This window comes from Patella vulgata, chromosome 9 (assembly GCF_932274485.2).
Source record: "Patella vulgata chromosome 9, xgPatVulg1.2, whole genome shotgun sequence".
NCBI classification, from domain to species: Eukaryota; Metazoa; Mollusca; class Gastropoda; family Patellidae; genus Patella; species Patella vulgata.
In genome coordinates this window covers 3,712,339-3,737,524 of record NC_065887.2, presented here as the reverse complement: position 1 = coordinate 3,737,524, position 25,186 = coordinate 3,712,339, and the positions used below count along the sequence as shown (strand labels likewise).

The following is a 25,186-nucleotide window of genomic DNA, read 5'->3' as shown; positions in this document are numbered from 1 at the left end:
ATTTGCATTGAGCCTCGGTGTTATTCGTCCCGTCGCACGTTCATTCTGTTTGTTGTCTGAAAAGGAATACGATGAAACGAAATGGGATTTAGCATCCTATAATCATGACGGAAATACGCCATACGGTGTAATTTCGGAGGGGGGGGGGCGGACAACAATAGAATTTCTACAGGCCAGGATTATTTTACGTGCATGCCAAGGTGTACACACGACCGCGGGTTTTTGTCCCATCCGAAATGAAAGGAAATGAAATGGGGTTTAACGTCCTACTGTTCTGCCTCGACTGGGCTAATGATGACGAACATACACTGTGCCACAGGGGAAATTTTGTCCGGATAGCAGCGCTACGGCCTACTCTTATAACGCATCAAACTGCCAAGGGATCTTTTACGCGCACGCCAATGTGTAAACACAACTCGGGTTTTCGTCCCGTCCAAACGACTAGACAAGTGTCCGTCCTTCACCACTGACAAGGGGAACCACGCCGGAAAATCCCGATGCACTTTCTAGGCGTTTCACTCGCTTAGCCACGGCTCCCCGTAGCACACGAAAGACTAAACGCTGTTTGTTGTCAGGTCGTAGCACGGTGTATCACTCACTGACAAGGGGAAACTACGTAGTCTGTGATTCTAGTGCAGCGGCGCCAGTTTCCTGCCACTAGATGTGTGAAAATCTGTCCATCAGTTAAGGGGAGCAAACTCTTTATTTCAATGCAACTTGGTCCACGCTGGACTTATGATTTAGTAACTGGGTAGATCAATAAACTATAACGTCATGCTTATGGAAGAACAAATTACATTCTTGAAAACGTTGAATACTTATCGAAACGTCGCCTAAATGAATATTCAGTTATTGTTCTTCCATAAGTTGGGAAGGTCGCGTGTTCGATCCCCGCATTTGCCGAGAAAGTTCATTGGGATTTTCCGACGTCGTTTGCCCTTGTCAGTGGCGCTGGACGGGGGGGGGGGGGGCTGACAAGAACAGCTGACTAGTCCTTCGGATGGTACGAAAAACCGAGGTCCCTTGTATCACTGGCGTGCACGTAAAAGATCCCTTGGCAGTTGGAATTCGATATAAGGTTAGCCGCATAGTGCCGTCTCCCGGGCACAATTTCCCTCGTAGCACACTGTATGGCGTATGCCCGTCTTCATTAGCGCAGTTTAGGAGCAGAACAGTAGGACGTTAACCCAATTTCATTTCATTTCATTTTCCATATATAAGTAGACTGTGTGTTAAATCCTGATTCGATAGTAAGGTAATTTGTTATCTGGTTCTATTAATATCTATTACTGCATAAAAACTCAATCCAATTAAATAACTTTTAAAAGAAAATTTCCAAGCAGAGGTGGGCGGGGTTGACGTTATTAGTAGGGGTTATCTTACCCAACTCAGCTCTTCTTGGTTAAAGTTATAAACGCACTACCGGGAAGGAGATTGTTTGTCCAGCCTTTTTGTTCCCTTTATAAACCAACGAAAATAAGACCGGTCAATCTCGATTAACTCCACGTTTAATTTCATCACATCAACAATTATTCAAGACGAAACATATTGTGACTAATAATTTTAATTTGGACTAATTCTTGATCGTTTTGGACAACAACAACAGTTAAAAAAAGACAACATGGCGACGATAGAAAGTCTCCAAAAGAAAATAAAAGAATTGGAAGCTCAGCTACAAAAAGAAAGAAATGAAAAACAACAAATAAATCGGCCGAAAATTACACAGATGAGTTCTGAAGTTGTTGATTCCAATCCATACAGGTTTTAATTTATTTATTTATTTTTTTCAAATTGTGACTACCTAATTGGTGGTCTCTCTATATTATGATACCCACCATAATTTACTTGCCGTAATTTTAAACTATGTCACAGACATATGACGATATGATGTGTCTTCCTTGTTCTATAAATTCATTATGATTCCTACCATTGGAATTTGAAATTTGAGTAGGCCTTATAGCATCAGAATATCCCTCGTATAAACAGTTTATTCAGACAATTACTAGTACGTTAAATTTCATTTGATTTTGTTTCCAGTCGATTGATGGCGTTAAAGAGGATGGGAATAGTTGATAATTATGAGGTAAGCAGACGACAAAATAAATGTAAAAATAGAAAAACACAAGAATTATGGTACTGGTACATCCAACAGTGCCTGAAACATAGGGTCGCCTGTCCATCCTCGTGGGTTTTCGCCAGTTCCTCCTGTTTCCTCCCACTGCTAAAGACCCCTACCCACAAGCAAATTAAAATTGAACCATATGTTAGTCCTAAAATGTTCTAGTTTGTTTTGATTCACCATTTTGCATGTAGACCTATCATGTTTCCCGGGACAAAGATCTCAATTCCTTTCAATATTGGCATGTATTGGACCATAACTTAATGGATTGTGTCCCCTGATTGTTAAAAAAATCACAATTTTTATCCGGTTTAGATGAAACTTGAAATGTAATTTTATAACCCAACGATTTCGGTTCCTTTTGATATTGGCACTTTTCAGACCGTAACTTCCTTGGTTTATACCCATTCATTATACGACAAATCATGTTTTTAGCTTGAATTCTCTGTTTATATCTTGCAAAATGTGGGTTTATCTTGCACGACAACCACTTGCTGAATTAAATCATTAAATGGCAATTGTGTTTCAATCGGTTTAAATCTCCGCCATCGGATGGTCTAGAGAGGTGTTTGTAAATTGTAAATGAATGGTTAAAGGCTCAATACCACTCTTGTTGTAACTGAATAATATGTCCCAATCTTTATTCTGGTCAACAAATTGTACTATTTTAGAATATTTCAATTAATTGATGATACAAATTTCATCTTAACACACCTTATTTAAAAATTTTGAAAAATTCAACATAATGATTTGAAACGTCTAACGTAAACCTTTTCAAATGAAACTTCGATTTAAAAATATTTTCGAACCCTCTGCACAAGTAAAATAGAATGTGATGGATAATTTACACAACAGGTAGGACACTTAAACATCTAGTACTTAAATAGAGATATTATTTATTTTCTGGAGCTTTCAAGCCAGCAAGAGTGTTATTGTCCCTTTAAACAATAGTTTATATAACATTTGAAGCCAATATAAAAACCTGCAATTGGCAGATTTAGCTCTTAAATAACTGAACCTTTTTATATCTTCCACTTGGTGTTCAACTAGAGTCACCTCCCCTCAGTAGTCAAAATGGCCAACATAGTGAAACAAGTACCATCTTACTATGGACCTGGATCTGGCTGTGACGTCATCGCAGCCTTCTTGCAATTGTGACATCATAACAAAGAATCGATCAATTGATGCTCATTTGTCCAAGGAACAATCCGGCTGAGTTTCGTGTCGAGAGTACATAAATTGGCAATACTCTTAGACTGTTTTTGAAGAGCGTTGCCCCCCAAGAACAACATCAAGATGATTGGTGATCGAGAACCAGGTCCTCGTCCCGATACTTATAGTAGAAAACTGTCTTATAACGACCATTAACTGAGGGAGAGAGAAATGGGGTTTAATGTCCACTCGACACAAACTAGGTCATTTTGGGACTAACACATTATCATCCAAGATAATAATAAATTGAAAGTAACACAAGCTTGTTGTAATATAAATACGTACAGTACCATGGTAACACAACATTTAATTAAACTAATTATACACATTTTTTATATTTTAGAAAATCCGTGATTATACAGTTGCTGTTGTAGGAGTGGGTGGGGTGGGGAGTGTTACAGCCGAGATGTTAACCAGGTGTGGTATAGGAAAGGTATGTACCAGGTGGTGTTGTAGGAGTGGGTGGGGAGTGTTACAGGTGAAATGTTAACAAGGTGTTGTATAGGAAAGGTATGTACCAGGTGGTGTTGTAGGAGTGGGTGGGGTGGGGAGTGTTACAGCCGAGATGTTAACCAGGTGTGGTATAGGAAAGGTATGTACCAGGTGGTGTTGTAGGAGTGGGTGGGGTGGGGAGTGTTACAGCCGAGATGTTAACCAGGTGTGGTATAGGAAAGGTATGTACCAGGTGGTGTTGTAGGAGTGGGTGGGGTGGGGAGTGTTACAGCTGAGATGTTAACCAGGTGTGGTATAGGAAAAGTATGTGCCAGGTGGTGTTGTAGGAGTGGGTGGGGTGGGGAGTGTTACAGGTGAAATGTTAACAAGGTGTGGTATAGGAAACGTATGTACCCGGTGGCTATATAGGAGTGGGTGGGGTGGGAAGTGTTACAGCCGAGATGTTATCCAGGTGTGGTATAGGAAACGTATGTACCAGGTGGTGTTGTGGGAGGGGTGGGGAGTGTTACAGGTGTGGTGTAGGAAAGGTATGTACCAGGTGAAGTTGTATGAGTCGGTGGGGTGGGGAGTGTTACAGGTGGGGTGTAGGAAAGGTATGTACCAGGTGCCAACATTACAAATTAGTCTCTATAACTTGGATTTTAATGGCCCCTTTTTTCTTTGTCCAAGGAGCTGTGGTGGTTCAGGGAGTAAAGCCCTGGTTGGCTAACCTGAAGTTCCCGGGTTCAATCCTGGTGTTAGCCTCGAAAGTTCCAGTAGGAGTTAGACCCCCACTTTATTTCTCTGTCCATCTTTTGTCTAGTCGTACTGATGTGCTGAAAAATGAAGTCCCATTTACACATTGGCGTTCACATTTAAATTCCTTGACAGTTGGAATTCGATATAAGATATGGCCGTAGCGTGGTTGTCGGGACAAAATTTCCCTCATAGCACACAGTATGGCGTATGCCCATCTTCATTGACATTAGCCCAGTTCGTAACAGAACAGTAGGACATTAAACCCAATTTCATTTCCCTCTTTTGTCTGTGTGGGGATCGGTTGAATGGCTGAATGGTTGACACATGCATAAGACCTGCCATTGAGTCAAGTGGCATGGTTTCGAATCCCGTCTTGTACGTGACAAGGAGTAGAGTAGCCTGTCCAGCCTTGTGGGTTTTCTCCGGGTTCTCTGGTTTCCTCCCACTGCTAAAGATCCCTACGTGCAAGCAAATTATTGATATAAAACTGAAGCTAGTTTGTGTCGATTGAACGCTAATCCCCATCTCCCTCTGTCTGTGATGGTGTGTGTGTTAAGTTTAGTAACACTCTACTGTTTGACAATGATAAAGAGATTGTTGTTTAGTTATTGTTGTTTGGTTATGATAAAAAGTTTGTTGTTTATTTCAGTTATTGTTGTTTGACTATGATAAAGAGATTGTTGTTAAGTTTAGTTATTGTTGTTTGACTATAATAAAGAGTTTGTTGTTTATTTCAGTTATTGTTGTTTGATTATGATAAAGTGGAGCTGGCCAATATGAACCGGTTATTTTATCAACCTCACCAAGCTGGTATGAGTAAAGTCGAGGCTGCTGAGAAAACACTCAAGTAAGAATTTTACTCAAGCAGTAATAAATGCTTTCTGTTTATTTTCTCCCGTCTGTTTTAACCGACTGTCAGCTACGTTCTTGCGATGTTTACACTGTAACCAGGGTATCACTTCTCCCGTCAAAAGTCAAAAGTCAAAACCTAGTATGTGCTTCCTGTTATTGTACTAGATATCCAAATCTTTTGATTTTGTAAGCAGTTACACCCATGACACAACCTAGCAACTTCCTTCATTTGCCTAGTATGCCACAGAAAAATCTAGTAACTCAATAGTTAAATTAATGGATAAGCTGGGGTTTAATATTCATTCATTACGTTTTCCTTTGTTTTCTCAAAATAAGAAAAACTTGAGTTACTAGGTTTTGCCTTTTGACGGGAGACTTAATCTTCTGTATCTGACACTAATTTCTTTCATATTCGTTTTATATCAAAAATTTGTAAAAATCATCCAGGCTGCCACTCACTTGTTTAAAATGAATGAAAATTATGTATTCACCCAATGAGAAGTTGACCATCACATATCCAGTACAATTTTAAAAGTTTTCTATTTTTTGACCATATTTGGCCATGTGATATATATGTCACATTGGGCTTCAAAGGGTACAAATTTCGGATTTTGTAATGATTCTGCCAGTGTTGAAAAGGTGCACTTTAACAACATAATCATATTATTTTGAAGGTGCAATGTCAGTTTATAACTCAGGACAATCTTCAGGACAGTTAGTAGGTAATCTAAAATACTTAACTTTTATGGATTTTAATTACTGGTATTATTTTACTGGTGAATTTTCATCTGCAATTCCCCACTGTTGAAATGTTTACAGAAAACCAATACCTGTATTGGAATCCATAAAGCTACATATTTTCCACTGAATACGGCTAAAATCCTATTCAATGAAATAAAATGGTGTTTTAAAGTCCCTATTTTCTGCACCAACTGGGCTAATGAAGATGGACATACGCCATGCAGCGTGCTTTGAAGGCATTTTGCCTATACAGCGGCGCTACAACCTACTCTTCTTTCGAATTCCAACTGTCAAGGGTTGTTTCATATGTACGCCTACATTTACAAGGGACCTGTTTTTTGTCCTATCCAAACAACTAGACAGGCCCTCCATCATGCACCTCTGACACAGAAAAACCATGATGGAAAATTCTCGGGAACTTTTCTGGTTAGCAAGTCTGCATCACTCACTGAGTCACTACCACTCCCAATGCTATTCAAAGATTAAATGAATGGGTAAGGTTATGGGTTTTTGTGACATAGACATATCAGTTGACTCAAACCATAATTGCAAAGTTTAAGATTAGAAATCAATTCTTTGTAACATATTTTATATACAACCGTTTTCATAATCACCAAAATTTATCGCAGAACAAAAAAGCATACAATGTAACAGTGTAATATTCAATTTATTACAATCAATAATATTATAACCATGCATAAATAATAAATAAGATTGTAAACTAACAAACATATTTGGATCAAGTAAATATAACAATATCACATAAACTTACCATTCTTGTAGAAAGTCATCACAGTACAAAAAAGAATGCAATGCACCTATCAAGGTAATATGTTCATCCTTTATAATGAAATGAAATGGGGTTTAATGTCCTGCTGTTCTGCTCCTACACTGGGTTAATGAAGACAGGCATACGCCATACAGTGTGCTATGAGGGAAATTTTGCTACGGCCTACTCTTATATCGACTTCCAACTGCCAATGGATCTTTTACGTCCACTCCAGTGAATACACGGGACCTCGTTTTTTTGTATCATCCGAAGAACTAGACAGGTGTCCTGGTCAGGCCCTCCGTTCTGCACCTCTGACAAGGGGAAACCATGTCAGAAAATCACGATGAACTTTCTCGGCCAATGCAGGGATTGAACACTCAACCTCCAGGCTAGGAAGCCAGCGTTTTACCCACCTAGCCACCGTAGCTCCCCATTCTTTATAATGTAAATTACTTCAATATTCATTCTTTATAAGGGGGGTCACAATGGCTAAGTGGGTAAGACGCTGGCTCGCTAGCCTGGAGGTTGGGTGTTTGATCTCTGCATTGGCTGAGAAAGTTCATCCAGATTTTCCGGTGTGGTTCATCCTTGTCAGTGATGAAGGATGGAGGGCCTGACAAGGACAGCTGTCTTGTCGTTCGGATGGGATGAAAAACCAAGCTCCCGTATACACATTGACATGCACGTAAAAAATCCCTTGACAGTTGGAATTCGATATAAGAGTTGGCTTTAGTGCCTCTGTCCGTACAAAATTTGCCTCATAGCACACTGTATGGTGTATGACTGTCTTCATTAGCCCAGTTCAGAACAGAACAGCAAGACAAGTTCTGAGCAGAACAGCAGGACGTTAAACCCCATTCCATTTCATTTTCATTATTTATAATTCTAATTTACTTCAATACCCAGTACTCATTTTCGATATTTATTCTTTATAATCTAATTAATTCGATATTCATTCTTTATGACCTAAAGATGGTCATTTTTTTAAAATCTAAAATACTTCGATACAACAACATGCATAAAAATAAAACTGAACAATTTTAGCACTGTCATTTGATCCTAAAAATGCAATATATCCTGCATGCATCAAATGTTTCTTCAACCCCCAAGAAAACTGTTTCTGATGATCTTCTGATCTGTCACTTTCAGGTTCATTTGATGCAATAATATCTTCATCCACAATATTCTTCATTTTCATCCTCATTATTAAAAGATTCAAATGAGTCGTCATCTTCATTTTCACATTCACCTATCTCACTGAGTCACTCTCATCACCATGTATTGTAAAGAATATTTCTTGCTCATGCTACAATAGAAAACACAATACAAATTAACATGGATAGTTAAGAAATAAGGGGTGTGGGTGATAGCTACAATTTTCACGCTAAACTGTGTTTAGGGCTACAATTGATACAGTCTAAGAGGGCCTGCGCAAATACAAATAAGTTCAAACGCACAATTGTCAACACATATCATTACAGTTTGTATTGAAATAAGTAATACAAATACTATACCGTAATAGTGAAGATTGGACCACTAAAATAGTTACCAATTCAACTGGCTGGGGTGGGGATGCATAAGAACTTAAGTCCCACTCAGCCCATTGGCACTAAATATGTTTGGCAATAACTCACTGTTCAACAAACTGTGAATTTTTCCAAAACCCTTGTAAAATATGTGTCAAATAGGTGGGGTGGGCTTACGGAAGATAATTAGGCCTAAGGGTTTCGGCGGGGGGAGGGGCACAGCCATTGCCTTGGTGTGGATCAATTTGGAGAAGAAATTCAGACCACTAACTAGGCCTAGCCTAACTACCTATTATGTGTTTGTGTTTGGATTTTGAAAATAATTGAACTGATTATCCATTAAACATTCTGAAATGATTGCCACCGTCACTATATTTAAATTTTATAAGCAAGCGACACTGACATTGTAGCTACATGTATGACGTTACTGGCTTACATCGAAGTGAGAGAAAGAGCGCAACAACACTACGCCAAAGCCCAATGTGACACATACGTCACACACAAGTATTTCTTTGCATGTATTAATGACTGTGAGCACAACTCATGATCTTTTTACTATGTTTTGATAAACTAATCTATATCTTACTTTAAATGTCAAAAAGAAACTCTTCTTTTACCTGGCATCACTTAGGTTCTGTATTTAGTGAGGATTAGTGAAGCAGACTTCAACTTTCTTAGAGGATGGCATGTTGAATAGGGTGTTGTGGGATTGCATGGGGGGGGGGGGGGAGATAACTAGGTTGTATTGTGGTTTTTGGGGTCAGACCACATTTAAATATGATCAAAATGAACAAAAATCCAGCTGAAATTTTACCGAAAAAATTCTAACTGCCATGCCATTACGGTGTGACATAGACGTCACACTGGGTCTCTGAGGGTTAAAATCACCAAAAATCATCCAATTTGTACTTGTGTCCTGTTTAAAGCTGACCATTTGTACTTGTGTCTAGTTTAAAGCTGACCATTTGTACTTGTGTCCAGTTTAAAGCTGACTGATTAATTTTGATAATGAGTGCCCAATTTACAAGCGTTTAATTTCTCGATTACTGTTAAAAAGTAAACAACCCAAATGATTATTGATGTATAATGATTAATTCTTGAACAGTGGCCAGGGAATTAAATACTCGTAAATTGGGCACTCATCATCAAATTTAATCATTCAGTTTTAAACTGGGGTGATTTTGAATGATTTTTACGAATTTTTAAAAAAAGATTTGATATTAAACGAATGTAAAAGAAAGATATTAGTGCTAGATACACAAGATTAAACGATTAAATGATACCTGGTTTACAGTGGTCTGTAGTTTATCTTGTCCACAGAGAGAGAGTTTAACGTCCACTCAACACAGATTAGGTCATTTCCGGACTAACATATGGTTCAATTTTATTTCAATAATTCGCTTGCGCTTAGGAGTCTTTAGCAGTGGGAGGAAACCGAGGACCCAGAGGAAACCCACGAGGTTGGACAGACAACCCTACTCCTTATCAGGTACAACCTGGGGATTCGAAACCCCGTCAGTTGACCCAATGACAGGCCTCATGATATAACGCTCACGTGCTAACCATTCGGCCGTCCACCCCCACTCCACCCCCCCCCCCCCACGTGTCCTCCTCCTGTATTGAAATGAAATGAAATGAAATGGGGTTTAACGTCCTACTCTTCTGCACCTAACCTGGGCTAACTGAAGACGGGCATACGCCATACAGTGTGCTATGAGGGAAATTTTGCCCGGGCAGCGGCGCTACGGCCTACTCTTATATCGAATTCGAACTGCCAAGGGATCTTTTACGTGCACGCCAATGTGTACACGGGACCTCGGTTTTTCGTCCCATCCAAACGACTAGGCAGCTGTCCTTGTCAGGCCCTCCGTTCTACATCACTGACAAGGGGAAAACCTCCTGTATTGTTTTGTCAGACGGTCCGCTAGGTTGGTCATATTGCAAGTGTAGTGAAAGTCCAGTTTCCAGATGGTTGGTTAATATATTCCTACTTGAAATCTTTTATTTATTTTATTTTTCTGTTTTTGTAGAGAAATTAATCCTGATGTAGAATTTGAAGTTTATAATTATAATATAACGACAATGGACAACTTTAATCATTTTATGGAGAGAATCAAGTAAGTCTTTCAAAAATGGAAGCCAGAAACGACATTCGGGGTGGGAAACGTGTTTTAGATAGATGTACACCAGGGTTCTTAATCCATTTTGAAATGAACAGGCCGCAATTGGGTCAAATCAAGTCACGGTAGGAACTAGGTTTTAAGATTTTAAGCTTCTTTAATCAGACTTCAACAAAAATAATTCTTGATAATTTTTTATGAGGAATATCGTATTCTACTGAACACAATTACCACAAAAATAACAACAAATAGATACTCTGTTTGAAAAATTTTCCATATTTAGTTCACATTCCTGGCTTGAAATTCATGTCAGTAATATTCCTGAATAAATTACACTCAACACAAACTATGTTATGTCATGTAGGCATACTCCACACAGTGTTTCGTTTGATTAGACCTAATCCCACTCAAACACTGCTGTAACGAAAGCAAATTTCTGTTCCAAATTATGACTAGTCAGTAATCCAATTGACAACCAATACCTAACTGCGTAACAATATCGTTCGGGTTTAAACAGAGTTCCAGATATGTTTACTTAACGTTATATAATGACTCGTGAAATTTATTACTCCCAATTAACCAGTGCATAGTAGAATATTGCATAAAAACTAATTGCGTGACAAACGAGGCTATCAAAATGGCAAACAATGTAAACAATAGTGCTTGGAGACGAACAATACTTTCACCGTTTTTAATACCTTAAATAAAATAAAACCAAGTACGAACAATCCAAACCATAAGACAGAATTCAAAGTCCTAAAAAACGGTATAGGCAAAATAGTGTATTCAAGCAAAATAGTGTAATCAGCAAATGGACTGCTCCTCGTACTGTCCAAAGTTTTAGGGAAGACCCCAGATTAAACGAAAGACTGTTGTGTTGCTGTACTTGGGATAGATTTGATTGGACGGTAAGAATAGACACACTCCCTCAAAAGCTCAGGTATCAGAAGCCAATCCAGCAATGGCCAGGGAGGGATTTCTGGGGTCATTGTTTCAGGAATATGACATGTAGATGGCCAGGGAGGGATTTCTGGGGTCATTGTTTCAGGAATATGACATGTAGGGAACTTTTTTAGGACCAGGAGAAAATACTTTAATTGTTTTTATTTTTAGAAATGGTGGTCTAAAAGAAGGAGAACCTGTTAATTTAGTTTTAAGTTGTGTTGATAATTTTGAAGCCAGAATGACAATAAATACAGTAAGTTTTAAATCGTTTCCATCGTATCCCTTGATCATAAATATAGTTAGTTCGAGTCTGTGCCATGATTCGAACCCATCACCTTAATTTGGAAGATGTCTACCCTCTCCAGCCATCTAGGCACCCTACTGGATGAATACCAATAGATTATACACAATATTAACCAACTCCCATTGTATTTACAAACACATAAAGACAACCTGTTGTTAAAATGGCCCGAATAAATCTATTTTTAAAACAAATATGGGATTTCATGTAATGTATTATACATCTATGTTTGTAAATTTGGATGATCTTCTGCCTATCATGATCTGCTGCTTATCATGATCTGTTGCCTATCATGACACTCATTTTCTGAAAGATAAAATTTATTCATCAAATATTTGTAACTGATATGAAATGGGATTTAACGTCCTACTGTTCTGCTTCGACTGGGCTAATGAAAACAGCAAATTATTTTAGAAATACAGCCTGTTCATTAGCCGATCATGAAAACATGTACTGTAATTTAAATGTCATATCATCTGGTGCATTATGCTCTCCAAAAACGTCTAGTCCTCCTGATATAGTTGTAATTGAACATTCTAATACTAACAAATTGTAATTGAGTATTCTAATACTAACAAATTGTAATTGAGTATTCTAATACTCACAAATTGTAATTGAGTATTCTAATATTCACTAATTGTAATTGAATATTCTAATACTCACTGATTGTAATTGAGTATTCTAATACTCACTAATTGTAATTGAGTATTCTAATATTCATTGATTGTAATTGAGTATTCTAATACTCACTAATTGTAATTGAGTATTCTAATATTCACTGATTGTAATTGAGTATTCTAATATTCATTGATTGTAATTGAGTATTCTAATATTCACTGATTGTAATTGAATATTCTAATACTCACTGATTGTAATTGAGTATTCTAAGACTCACTGATTGTAATTGAGAATTCTAAGACTCACTGATTGTAATTGAGAATTCTAATACTAATTGTAATTCAACATTCCTAATAGATCACAAATAAATAACAATTATTGTCACATATGCACCCTGGAGGTAAAAGGACCCTTGTCCTTGACAGTAAAAATTTGACACTATATTTAGGATGCTAAACTCCATTTCGTTTCATTATGTTAAACACAATGACTCTAAATTTTTATATTTTTGTTGTAGGCGTGTAATGATTATAGATTGTTTATATTTTGTTGTAGGTGTGTGATTACTATAAATTGTGTATATTTTGTTGTAGGCGTGTAATGAATTAGGCCAGAATTGGATAGAATCAGGAGTAAGTGAAAACGCTGTTTCTGGTCATATACAGTTTATAATACCAGGAGAAACATCCTGTTTTGCTGTAAGTTTTTTTTCTGATTCGTCCCTTTACTCGACAATCTCCTGCTGGCTGAAACTACACTTGCTTATATATCTTCACCCATGCTCCAACCTCGTGAGTTTTCTCTGTTTATTTCCCCACTGCTAAAGACCCCTACCCGTAAGCGACTTATTAAAATAAAATTGAACCATATGTTAGTCCCGAAATGACCTAGTTTGTGTCGAGTGGACGTTAAACTCCATTTCTCTCTCTCTGGCTGCAACTACACTGGGTTATACATTTTCACCCATGAATAGTCAGAATTAATGTTTTTCTGATTAGCCCCTTTAAAGATACATTATGTAAGATTTAGATAAAGAGCTGGTCGTTCTTGCTATAATAGTTATATTAAAGATGCTATGTAAGATTTAGATAAACAGCTGATCGTTCTTGTTATAATAGTTATATTTAAGATAGATTATGTAAGATTTAGATAAAGAGCTGGTCGTTCTTGCTATAATAGTTATATTAGAGATGCGTTAGGTAAGATTTAGATAAAGAGCTGGTCGTTCTTGATATAATAGTTATATTAAAGATGCGTTATGTAAGATTTAGATAAACAGCTGGCTGTTCTTGTTATAATAGTTCAAAAATGAAAAATGAATGCATTGAAAATTTCAAATTACTCATTAGGGAGCGAAGTTATCAGACTTTCAGGTGTTGACAACATCGCCTCGATTCAATGGTCATGTACCATTGTTACGATAACGAACAGTGTCGCTTATACAGAGTTTGCTCTTTCAGTAGATTTATATTAACTGACATAAAATGTGCCCCCGAACGGAGACCAAATTTTTACTTTATGACATTTTATAAACCTTAATGTATACTGTATTCCAAAAATAGGGGACACAACTCTATTTAATAATAAGTTTTTTGAGATGAGGTTAGTAATTAAAGAGTAACATATTCAATTGAAATGGGGTTTAACATCCTTCTGTTGTAAGTTTTATTTCCTATTTAATACTTCAAACAATTTCTATAGTGTAATCAGGATTATCATACAATCGAACTTCCCCTAGATAATATTATAATTAATTGTAGCACCAATTAGAAATTTCCTCAATTCTGATTGGTCGAAAAGTGTGGTCGAATGGACAATAAACCCCCTCTAAATAATATAACAGTGTACTTTTTTTCATTTTTGTGCTCAATGATCTTCCTCAACTCAAATCTTTATTGGCAAATATCTTCAAGGAATTCTGCACACATGACTATCACACCATTTTCAAACATCATCTTTTATGAAATCACATTTCTGAAATACATAAAACAGTAGAAAATCAGTCATAAATTAATTAAAACTGTTTTCAGATATACAAATATATTCGTAACTAGGCAGTGACACTGTCAGTAGGCCTATTATTTTAACAGGTTCAGTTTTGTTTAAAGGGAGCCAGCCATGTTTCTTTGTTACTCAATTGAACATTCTGGAATTTAATTCTCTCCATCCAGAAAACAGTGATAATCAAATAAAAAGGAGGATTTGAGACTGTAACACATGCGCTTTCTGAATAATAAAATATCCTAACCAACCATTGCAGTTGAGACATATATTCGCCGTGTTTAATTACGTCACGATTCCGATTCTACTTACACCACCTCCATGTTCAGGACTGAAAGGACTGAATTCTGTGTCGCTTGATTGCTATTCTGTCAATTTGGGACGCTCTTTTGGAGAGTTTATACTGTGTGTCTGCCAGGGTTTATTTTAAAAATAACACACTAATATGGATATACTACTTCTGAATTTTATTAACATGCTACGTTTCAAAACTCATACAGGTATCGTTATGAAGCAAATAATGATTAATTAACAAAAACGTAGTGCAATATATAGATAACTACAAATCTATTTCTATATTTCTTATAAGGATTAGGGTTTATTTTGTCGATAGTCAATTTATGGAGAAAAGAATATTTAATATTTTAGTAGTTTTCGCAACGTGCTCCTCTATTAATTGTAGCTACTAAAACAGGTTTATTTTGTCAGTCGTCAATGTATTGTTTTATGTATATGTGGTCAGTAGTCAATGTATTGTTTTGTGTTTATTGCAGTGTGCTCCTCCACTAGTTGTAGCAACTAAAACTGATGAGAAGACGTTAAAAAGAGAAGGTGTTTGTGCTGCTAGTTTACCCACTACCATGGCCGTTGTTGCTGGATTCCTGGTACAAAATACTCTCAAGTAGGTTCCTTATAGATATTCTCTCAATATACCAGTGGACATCTGCTTAAACACTGAATCATGTAGCGTTGTTTCATTTCCCCTCATCAACCAGAGAAGGAGGAGGGTCGTCTGTTCATATCCTCCCACATCTAAAAACTGCTGTGTACAAGCAAATAGTTGAAATAAAATTGAACCATGTTAGTTCTGAAATGACTTAGTTTGGGTCAAGTGGATGTTGAACAATATACTAAACTGAAATACTGTCAATACACCGAAATAATATACTAAAATACACTCAATATACTTAAATACTGTCAATATACCAAAATATTGTCAATAAACTAAAATACTGTCAATATACCAAAATACTGTCAATATAAATACTGTCAATATACTAAAATACTGTCAATATACTAAAATACACTCAATATACTAAACTAAATACACTCAATATACTAAAATACACTCAATATACTAAAATACTGTCAATATACTAAAATACTGTCAATATACCAAAATACTGTCAATATAAATACTGTCAATATACTAAAATACACTCAATATACTAAACTAAATACACTCAATATACTAAAATACTGTCAATATACTAAAATACTGTCAATACACCAAAATACTGTCAATACACCAAAATACACTCAATACACCAAAATACTGTCATGTATATGCTGCTTGACTAATGGGTATTATTTTGTTTCAGTTAACTATTTTTATTAATGACCTGAATATAGCTACAGGTGACTGTACAGAGCAGGGGAGTCTTAAGGCTAGCCCCCTAATACCTTCCCTTGATTGTGTATGTTAGGTCCTGTCGGGATGTTTATTGATTACAGCCTGCCCCCTGGATCCATTCACTTGATCTAATAGTTACAATTGTTGTTTGCGGTATCTATGTCCTGTCCGTAGGTCTATCTTGTGTATTCTGTGTTTGGCTAGGTTCTTCAGGTGTAGTTTATCTATATGGTTGAATTATCCACTTTATCTTGATATGGTCAATTTGATCGTTAAACACAAAGAAAAAACAACATAGCACAGATTATTATTATTTAGTTATTGTAAACTTGCTTTCTTTCTGCTTGAAGGGATGACAAATTTGTCCCAAGACTCAAATTAGCCAGATGTAGCTTTAATACCTCAGACAATTCCTTGTAATAAATGGTTATTTTACAAGACCGACAAACATTTTTCTTATTTATACATTTTTCGTATTTATATTTAATGAAGAACCAGATGTTGGCCAATAAATTCCCCCCTCCCCCTGGAATTTCCAGTGTGGTTTTTCCTTGTCAGTGGTGCAAATCGGAGAGATTGAGAAGGCACAGTAACCCAGGGAGAAGGGTTTTAGTAGGCTAAGCCTGTTCCCCACTGCCGTTCAGATATCCGGAATAAAAATATTGTATTAAATAAAATCTCCAGGCGTTCTGGTTGAAACGACAAATCACGGACCAGTGTCCATGTTAGCATGCACGTAAAAGAACCCCCAATAATTTGGAATTTGATGAAGAGCAAACAGAAACACTGAAATCTGGGTAAAATTTTCCTCATAGAACACTATGTCATATGCCCATCTTAGGTAGCGCGATCGGAGCAGAAAAGTAGAATGTTAAACACATTATTCTTCATTTTTAACTCTAAAGATGCATTATGTAAGGTTTAGTTAAAGCCAAGGTCGTTCTTTCTATAGTAAAATAGTTTGAAGTAGACAATAAGAAATGAATTGACAATTTCATTCAAATTACTTTATTCTGAGTGGAGTTATCACTGTTTGAAGTTTTGACAAGTTGTAACATACATTGTCTATTATCGTAGCAATGGTACTTGACAATTGAGACTAAGTCTTGAATATCCATTAATCTCTCGAGTGCTCTAATCCACTTTAATCACTGTCGTCTGATGGTCTAGAGAGGTGATTGATAGGCTTGCCATGTGAATAAATGTCTAACATTTGAAGCCAAAGTAAAGTCATGAAATTGACAGATTTAATGTCTTTAAGTTTGGTACTAAATTTGCATGTTAACAGTATTTATATTGGAGATTCTGGAATGGGAGTACAGAGATTTGACAAAGTAGAAATTTACAAGTGCCTTGATGAGAGTATCGATGATTGCTTTGGATGCCTTTATTGAAAATTCAGAGTCGTGCATTGATTTTAGTGACATTAAATGTGTACATATGTCTAGTGAATTAAATAATTTTTATGAGGGTGGAGATGTAAAAATTTCAAATTGCAGGGTGGTTATTAAAGATTTGGCTGGTTAAGAAAAAGCCTGCTGGTCCTTGATTATACACCTTTTGGTGCAGATATTGCATATTGCAACTAGAGAGAAAACACGCCAATTAAACAATACACAACATTGACATTTACTTTTTTACCGGTTGGTTAATTTACACACCTCTACAGAAAATGCACTGTTGCACAGTTTTTCACCCCTAGTGTTAATTAACTCACCTCTCAGTCAATTTCTTACCCTTGTTAATTAACGCACCTTATTTACAGTTTTAACGCGATAATGCTGAGTAATAATCGGGAAATTAATTTTCTTTCAATAGACGTACAGATAACAATCCAGACAGAGATTTATATACAGTCGATGCACAGATTAGCCCCTTATGAGTTCTCAGTGATAGACCTATCAAACATATTATCACAAAACAAAATAAGAATGTTGTTGATTTAGTATATCAGATTTTTGTTGATGAAGTAAGAAGTCACGGGTGGATAGGATATTAGATAAGATAACAGCATAGAACATATCGTTCAGTCACATGATTTAACTGGGTTGAGTGTGTATTAGATAAGATATTTTTTCTTATCAAATCAGATCATATCATATCATATAAAGGTGGATAGGATATTAGATAAGATAACAGCACAGATCATATCGTTCAGTCACATGATTTAACTGGGTTGAGGTTGAGTGTGTGTTGATTTAACAGGCGTGACAAACAGGATATTAAACACAGTTTTATTGATGCCAACAAGACATGTACATGATACTGTATATATAAATGATATAGGAGGATAGGGGCCAGAAATACTGTTTGATTAGAATCCCTAGCTATGTGTTATTGAATACAGTGCTTGTTATATGTTATATGGTAAATACTGTTTGATAAGAAACACTACACCATGTACAATAAGACCTGCACTGTACAATAAGACCTACACCCTACAATAAGTGTAACACTATCTTAGTGTTAAGTGATAACAGAGAGCAGTTTTGTACATATATGGGTTTATTTACATCAGGTATGAACTAAACTACATCGGGAACACATATTAAATCCACCATTCCGCCCCTCTGCCAAGACAGCGGCTGAACTCAGAGGAGTCCATGCACTCGTCCAAGCCTCTCTTATTCCCCCCCTCCCTCTGTCTGTCTGTCAGTAAACTCCTGATTATATAGTGCCGGAGAATAGATACGACTCATGATCATACATGCAATTGTCTCTTTATCACATCATGGTATGCTTAATAACCAGTGCATATTCCTTTAAAGTCATGTGGAGCTTGTACAAAGATCATATGTAAGCTGTAAATGACATATGGGATTAACTACATGTTTAATTAGATCATAGCCAGTTCATGCCTTAACAGAAGTTTATACATCAATACCATATATTTAAAAAAAACAGCTGAGGTCATAAAGTTTTAAGCACCTAAATGATCATTCAATTTGATGAAAGTTATAGAATACTTTGTCACATTAGACCTACACCCTGTACAATAAGACGTACACCCTGTACAATAAGACGTACACCCTGTACAATAAGACCAGTACTGTTCAATAAGACCTGTACAGCAAGACTTTCACAAGCTAACGTTAAAATACAGATTTACACCTGATTAAAGAACGAAACTTAATAACCAGGTCTTTTACAAGGTATTTAATCTTTCTGTTTATTTTGTATTTAATGCAGTATTTAATATTTCTGTTTATTTTGTATTTAATGCAGTATTGATGATTAAATTGACAATGAATGATTGCTGTGTTATTATGATTGTTAGAACCAGTCCAATGCCGAATAATACAGCTATCATAAAATCTCCCCCCCCCCCCCCCCGAAAATTATGAAAAATATAGTACATGGAAATTTATGTAAAACTGTATATTAGTAGTTTCAATACTTGCGAAAGGGTACCCTTATTCAAATGGTCATATCTCAGTCAATATGAATGCTAGAGTCATATAACTTTGCAGTTTTACATAATTTACAAGCACTGGTCCAATTGGCCTGAAATACGCAATACCTTTATCTACCCACCACCAGGTCATTCAAGTTGCCACCTAGGCAAGTCATGAGGTATACCCCCCCCCCACACACACACACACACACACATTCACACACACTTTGCAGAAAAGCTGCAGGGTTTTGACTTGTGAATGTGATAGAAACTACAGTTTTTAATGGCTTCTTTCGAAATTAGGTGAACAGTAGGACGTAGAACCTAATTTCATTTCGAAATTATATGTGAATCATTGTGGTTATGCCCCCTTTTCTGAATACATTGTGAACATGATAGAGGCTGTGGTTTCTAACAGATTGTTTTCAAATGAGCCAATGAACCCTGTCGATTTTCAGTGTTATCTGACTTTCCATTTCAGAGTTATCCCCCCTGATATAGGCTACAGATTTCTCAGATTCTTTTCATATTTGGTGTGAAGCATTGTGTTCATGAGAGGATGAAACACTATCGAATTTCAGCGTCCTACTACTCCAGTTCCGGAGTTATGCCCCCCCCCCCTTCTGAAAATCTTGTGAACGCGATAAAGGCTATATTTTTTGATAAAATAGTTTCAAATTTGGCTGTAAGCATTGGGATCATGAGTGAATGAACACTATCGATTTTCATCTTTCCACAACGTTTCGTTAACAGCTTTGCCAAAACTCTTGTGAATGCCATATAAGCCATATTTGGTGGGAAGAATTGGGGTCATTAGAGGATGAACTCAGTCATTCTGCAACTTTTCATTTCAGAGTTATCTACAGTGTCCCGAAAACATTGTGAATGCGATAGAGGCTCTAGTTTTAAGGCAATGTCTTGTAAACAAGACAGAGGCTGTAGTTGTTAACAGATTTTTGTAAAATTTGGTTTGAGGATGAATCGTATCGATATTCAGCGTTCATTGAATTTCCGTTCCAGAGTTATACCCCTTTTCCGGAAAAATTTGTGAACACATTTTAGTTTTTGATGGATCTTTTTGATATAAGGCTTGAAGCATTGAAGCAATTGCTCCTTATCGATATTCATCAGCAGGAGACCTGAGTCTTCCGTTCCAGAGTTATCACCACTTTGCCGAATACGAAGTGAACGTGATACAGACTACAGGTTTTTATTTAAACATTTTTTTAAATTTAAATTTGGTTGGAAGCAATGTGGTCACAACAGGATGAACCCTAGATCCTAATCATATTTTCTCAACTTCAAAATTTTCCTTTCGGATAAGCTGCAGTTGAGAAAAAGCTGCTGCGTGGGCGTATTCCGCGCCTTGCTTTTGTCATTATTTTCATATATTCCAAATGTTGATCAAAATTTGTTTTTATATTCCAGATGTTTAACAGGTTTTTTATATATATATATTTCAGGTATTTATTAAGTTTTGGAGATGTGACTTATTATTTAGGTTATAATGCATTACAAGATTATTTTCCAACTATGACATTACGACCTAATCCACAATGTGATGATAATTACTGTATAAAACAACAACAAGCGTTTCAGGTAAACTCAGTTCTTTATATCTTTAATGACATGGTGTCTCAAGCTTTACAGGTTTTAGACATGGTGTGATCTGGGTGTTTCAAGCTGTGCTGGTTTTAAACGTGGCATGGCTTACGTGTCTCAAGTCAGAGCAAGTCTGGGTTAAAGTCCTACTGTTTGCTCCGACTGGGCCAATGGAGACGGAGACGGTGGTCTACATGTAGTTGTTTCAACTTACGCAGCCTTTAGACATGACATGACAAACTTTATCACAGGCCATATTCTAGAAATTGACGGATCAAGTTGTCTTCAGCTGAATAAATTTGTGATGCGACTTATTTTCCTCCAGTCATGCATAGTTTAGGTGTTGAGTAGTCTAGTTGTTACAGGCTCTTCAGATGAGTGCACCTGGTGGTTCATGATTCTATAGCCCACTGTCTATAATATCCATCAAACTTCAAATACTCCATCCCAATAATGTACCTAATATAAAGACCCTGGGTGAGTGGTATAGAAATAATATCATAAAAGTTGTATCTGTAATAACAATGTCAGTCCTTTAGTGCGTGTGATACAGGAATCACTTATAAACTTTAATACTATAAAAGTTGGATCTCTAAAAGGAATATCAATACAACAATAGGTCGGTTTCCTTAAGTATTAAAGTAGCTAAGTCCGTAACTCAATATCATCGAAAATCTTCGACATTGAAAACACAATTTTTTTTGCAATTTAAATCAGCATTGGTGTTGTGATCTTGCCTGGATAAGATGGGCTTCTGATATCCAATATTTAAGACAAAATAAACATTTTACCATTGGTACACGAATTGTTTCAGCGCCATTTGTAACAAGGTGCTCAAAGAATGGGGCTAGATATATTTCACAAGTCATGTCAAACGGTGATATCATGTTCTTATTTGGAGAGCATGGGCAATAAATAATATCGGTGTTGACTGGAATAACCAGACGCTAGAAACTGACTTGCGGTTGAGACTTCTGGCGTATTTAGCGGAACATAACTGATGACAATTCACAGTAAAACGGACATGATTGAATGTAAAACAGTTTATATAAATTCATATTACATTATTATATGTGTTGCGACCCATTTGTGCTAATTTCTAGGTCCAAAATATTAGCGATTTAGCTCCTTTAAAATGGATATCACGAAGCGGTTCCATCAACCTATGCTGTCCCTTGTGTAAATGATAAACAGAATATACGAGCATGAGTAATATTGTCACTTTTATCTGTTATAGATCAAAGAAGCAACTAAACCAAAAGTAGAGAAAACTGAAGACAAAGTAGAAGAAATAGTTCATGATGATAATGTCTGGGGTAAGATAAATCCAATCTAACGTTTATCAGGGAAAAAAAATGTCATTATATGTCAACGGTATGGGTTTAACATTGTCAAGGTCTAGGTTCATTATACTCTTTATAAGTCAACGATATGAGTTTAACATTGTCAAGATCTAGGTTCATTATACTCTTTATAAGTCAACGATATGAGTTTAACATTGTAAAGTACTACGTTCATCAGTAAAACACTTAGGTTATAAGTCAACAGTTTAATTGTGTATATATTTCCTGTATTACCTGCATATATTACCTGTATATATTACCTGTATATATTATCAGTTCTTAATGGTTTGGACAATTGTGCATATGTTAATATAAGATAAAGATAGTCGTAATGACCATTATCCTAAACAATTCAGCTTCCTCAACAGCTGGTATTTAACACTCTACATATCCAATACATGTTTTTAATTGATAATTGTTTGAATGTATATATTCAGTTAAAGAATGGGTTTATAATATATTGGACCAGAATATAAGACTCTACAATGTCTGGAATGAAATAAAATGGGGTTTAACGTCCTACAGTAGTTCTGCTCCGACTGGGCTAATAAAGTCGGCGCTCCAATGACCCAAATGTCCTGCAACTAAAGAGACTTAGACTGGGTTTCATTCTAGTAACCTGTTCTTGTCTCCTGCTGTAAACAAACTTAATATTTACAATAGTAGTTTTACAGATAGTTATAACATGTTCAGGCTATTGCTGTGTATGATATCTTTGAAATTTAATCTGTGGTCAAATAAAAGTGATCTGCTTTTTTTATTCTAGAAATACAGCTTGTATCTGAAACAACAGAAGATGAATTAAAAGAAGCTGACGGTCAGGTTCCAAATTTGGTTGAAGGACTAAAAGTTGCTTATACAACACCTGCTCCAACACAGGTAATCATATTATATAATAAACAGGTGTTATAGACAGCTAAACATGCATTATAGACAGGTTTTGTGTTGTGTAGACAGATTTGAAGACTGATCGTATTGACAAGTAAACTTATAGGATTTATACTAAAATTTCATATAGCCGAGATAGCAAATAACTGATTTATTGTCTTATAAAATTATCTTTTAGGCCTCTAACGAGAAGACCGTAGACAGCACCGAAAAATCTTTAGATGAATTAATGAAAGAAATGCAGGGATTATAACCCATGGACTGTTTTAACTGATTATGCCAGTATTTTAACTGAGGAATTTAACTTTGAAAATGGTGTTTGTTGTGTCTGAAACTTGGGTTAATATGACCAAATATGGACATATATTCATCAACAATGTTAAAGTTGATAATGTTATTATCAATTTATAAAATGAACAATGTCCAATCTTTGCATGGAGTAACAACGTGTTATACCGTATCTACCATTATCTAAAACTGATAAAATCGACCTGAAACAATGTCGCTCTGTCCTTTATTATAACAATAGGTTTATTAACTTATATTATTATCTTTCAAGGCCCTTATTGAGAATTTTTTATTTCTGTATTATAATTTATTTGAAGGAGATATATTCATAAACACTAGTTTAATAGCGAATTATTATTACTGTGTAAAATCTATAATTTATTTTGAAGAGATTTATATCCATCAGTTTAAAGAAAGTTCATATTACTGTGTAAAATCTATATTATTCTAGTCAGTACAAATTCAGGGGCATAGAAATAAAAAAAAAATACCCATGGCAATAATTTTCATTTTCACTAAAACAACAACCTCGTGGGTTTTCTCCGGGTCCTCCGGTTTCCTCCCACTGCTAAAGAATCTACGTGCAAGCGAATTAGTGAAATAGAATTGAACCATGTGTTAGTCCCGTAATGACTTAGTTTGTGTCGAGTGGACGTTAAACCCTCTCACTCTCCCCCCCCCCTCTCTCTATCTCGCTAACATATGTCTACTATAATTGTTCATGTCTTGGTGATATAAATACCTGTAGATATTTGGAAGTTGTCATCCAGACTCGCTGAACATCAGGGCGAATATTGGTCGTGTTTTCAGTGTCTCGTGTTTTCAGTCTCTTGTGAGTTGTAACTGGATGATAAACTGATATGTTTCTGTTTTCATACTATTCATATACTCTATGATTTTATTATACACGCCCACATTTCTTATTAGACTATATTGTGATCACCCATGTCAGTCGGCATACAAACTATCTTGTACCAGTTAAAAAACATCTGGTTGCTATGGTAGAATAGTTACATAAATTGTTATAAATCATTTGTTAATAGTTCATTAAACACAAAATGAATAATGTTGGTTTTAGAGGGAAGTTGGTTTTCTTCATTTAAAATATTTATATATATATTTATGTGTATGCTGTAAGATGTTCATATTTATAATATTGTTGAGTGAATCAGCTGAAATAATTAATGTTAATACCATGTCGATGAACTGCTGTTGTAAGGACAGATACAAAAAAAAACTGAAATCATATTATAGCCGTTGATTGTAATCTAAGGACAGAAACATAAGGTTATCAAATATCTACAAAAAACCCATGAAATCATATTACAGCCGTTGATTGTCATTTTTGAAAGTTGAATCTATAGAAGGAATATTGTTGACACATCTGATTGGTGACAATGTGATATTTTCTTAAAAATAATAAAAGCTGTTTTCCGAATCAGATTAAAGCAACCCAAACAATATATAAAATTTGAAAGCCTGACTGTGGGCGATATAACAGGTAATTGTATTGGATGATGGAATTGAGAATCAAACGAGTTTCAAGATGTAAATATTTGTATATTTACTTTATATATAGGATCTATCAGCTTTATATGTGTATATATAATAAATCTACTGTTGATCAGTCAAAAATTAAA

The 25,186-nt window shown here is 35.9% G+C and overlaps 1 protein-coding gene across 2 annotated transcripts; it reads left to right on the top strand.

Moving 5' to 3' along the window:
- The first annotated feature begins 1,437 nt into the window (after positions 1 to 1,437).
- On the top strand, positions 1,438 to 25,186 carry LOC126831584 (ubiquitin-like modifier-activating enzyme 5). 2 transcript variants are annotated; one of them, XM_056103430.1, is made up of 12 exons: positions 1,438 to 1,761; positions 2,038 to 2,083; positions 3,675 to 3,764; positions 5,260 to 5,369; positions 10,444 to 10,530; positions 11,647 to 11,731; positions 12,991 to 13,095; positions 15,172 to 15,299; positions 20,889 to 21,024; positions 22,265 to 22,343; positions 23,137 to 23,249; positions 23,437 to 25,186. In XM_056103430.1, exons 1-12 carry the CDS (start codon positions 1,622 to 1,624, stop codon positions 23,509 to 23,511), a joined length of 1,194 nt encoding a protein of 397 aa, XP_055959405.1. In that variant the 5' UTR covers positions 1,438 to 1,621; the 3' UTR covers positions 23,512 to 25,186. The 2 variants fall into 2 exon arrangements, with proteins under 2 accessions (XP_055959405.1, XP_055959406.1); XM_056103431.1 differs by lacking the exons at positions 1,438 to 1,761; positions 2,038 to 2,083; positions 3,675 to 3,764 and adding an exon at positions 3,938 to 4,005.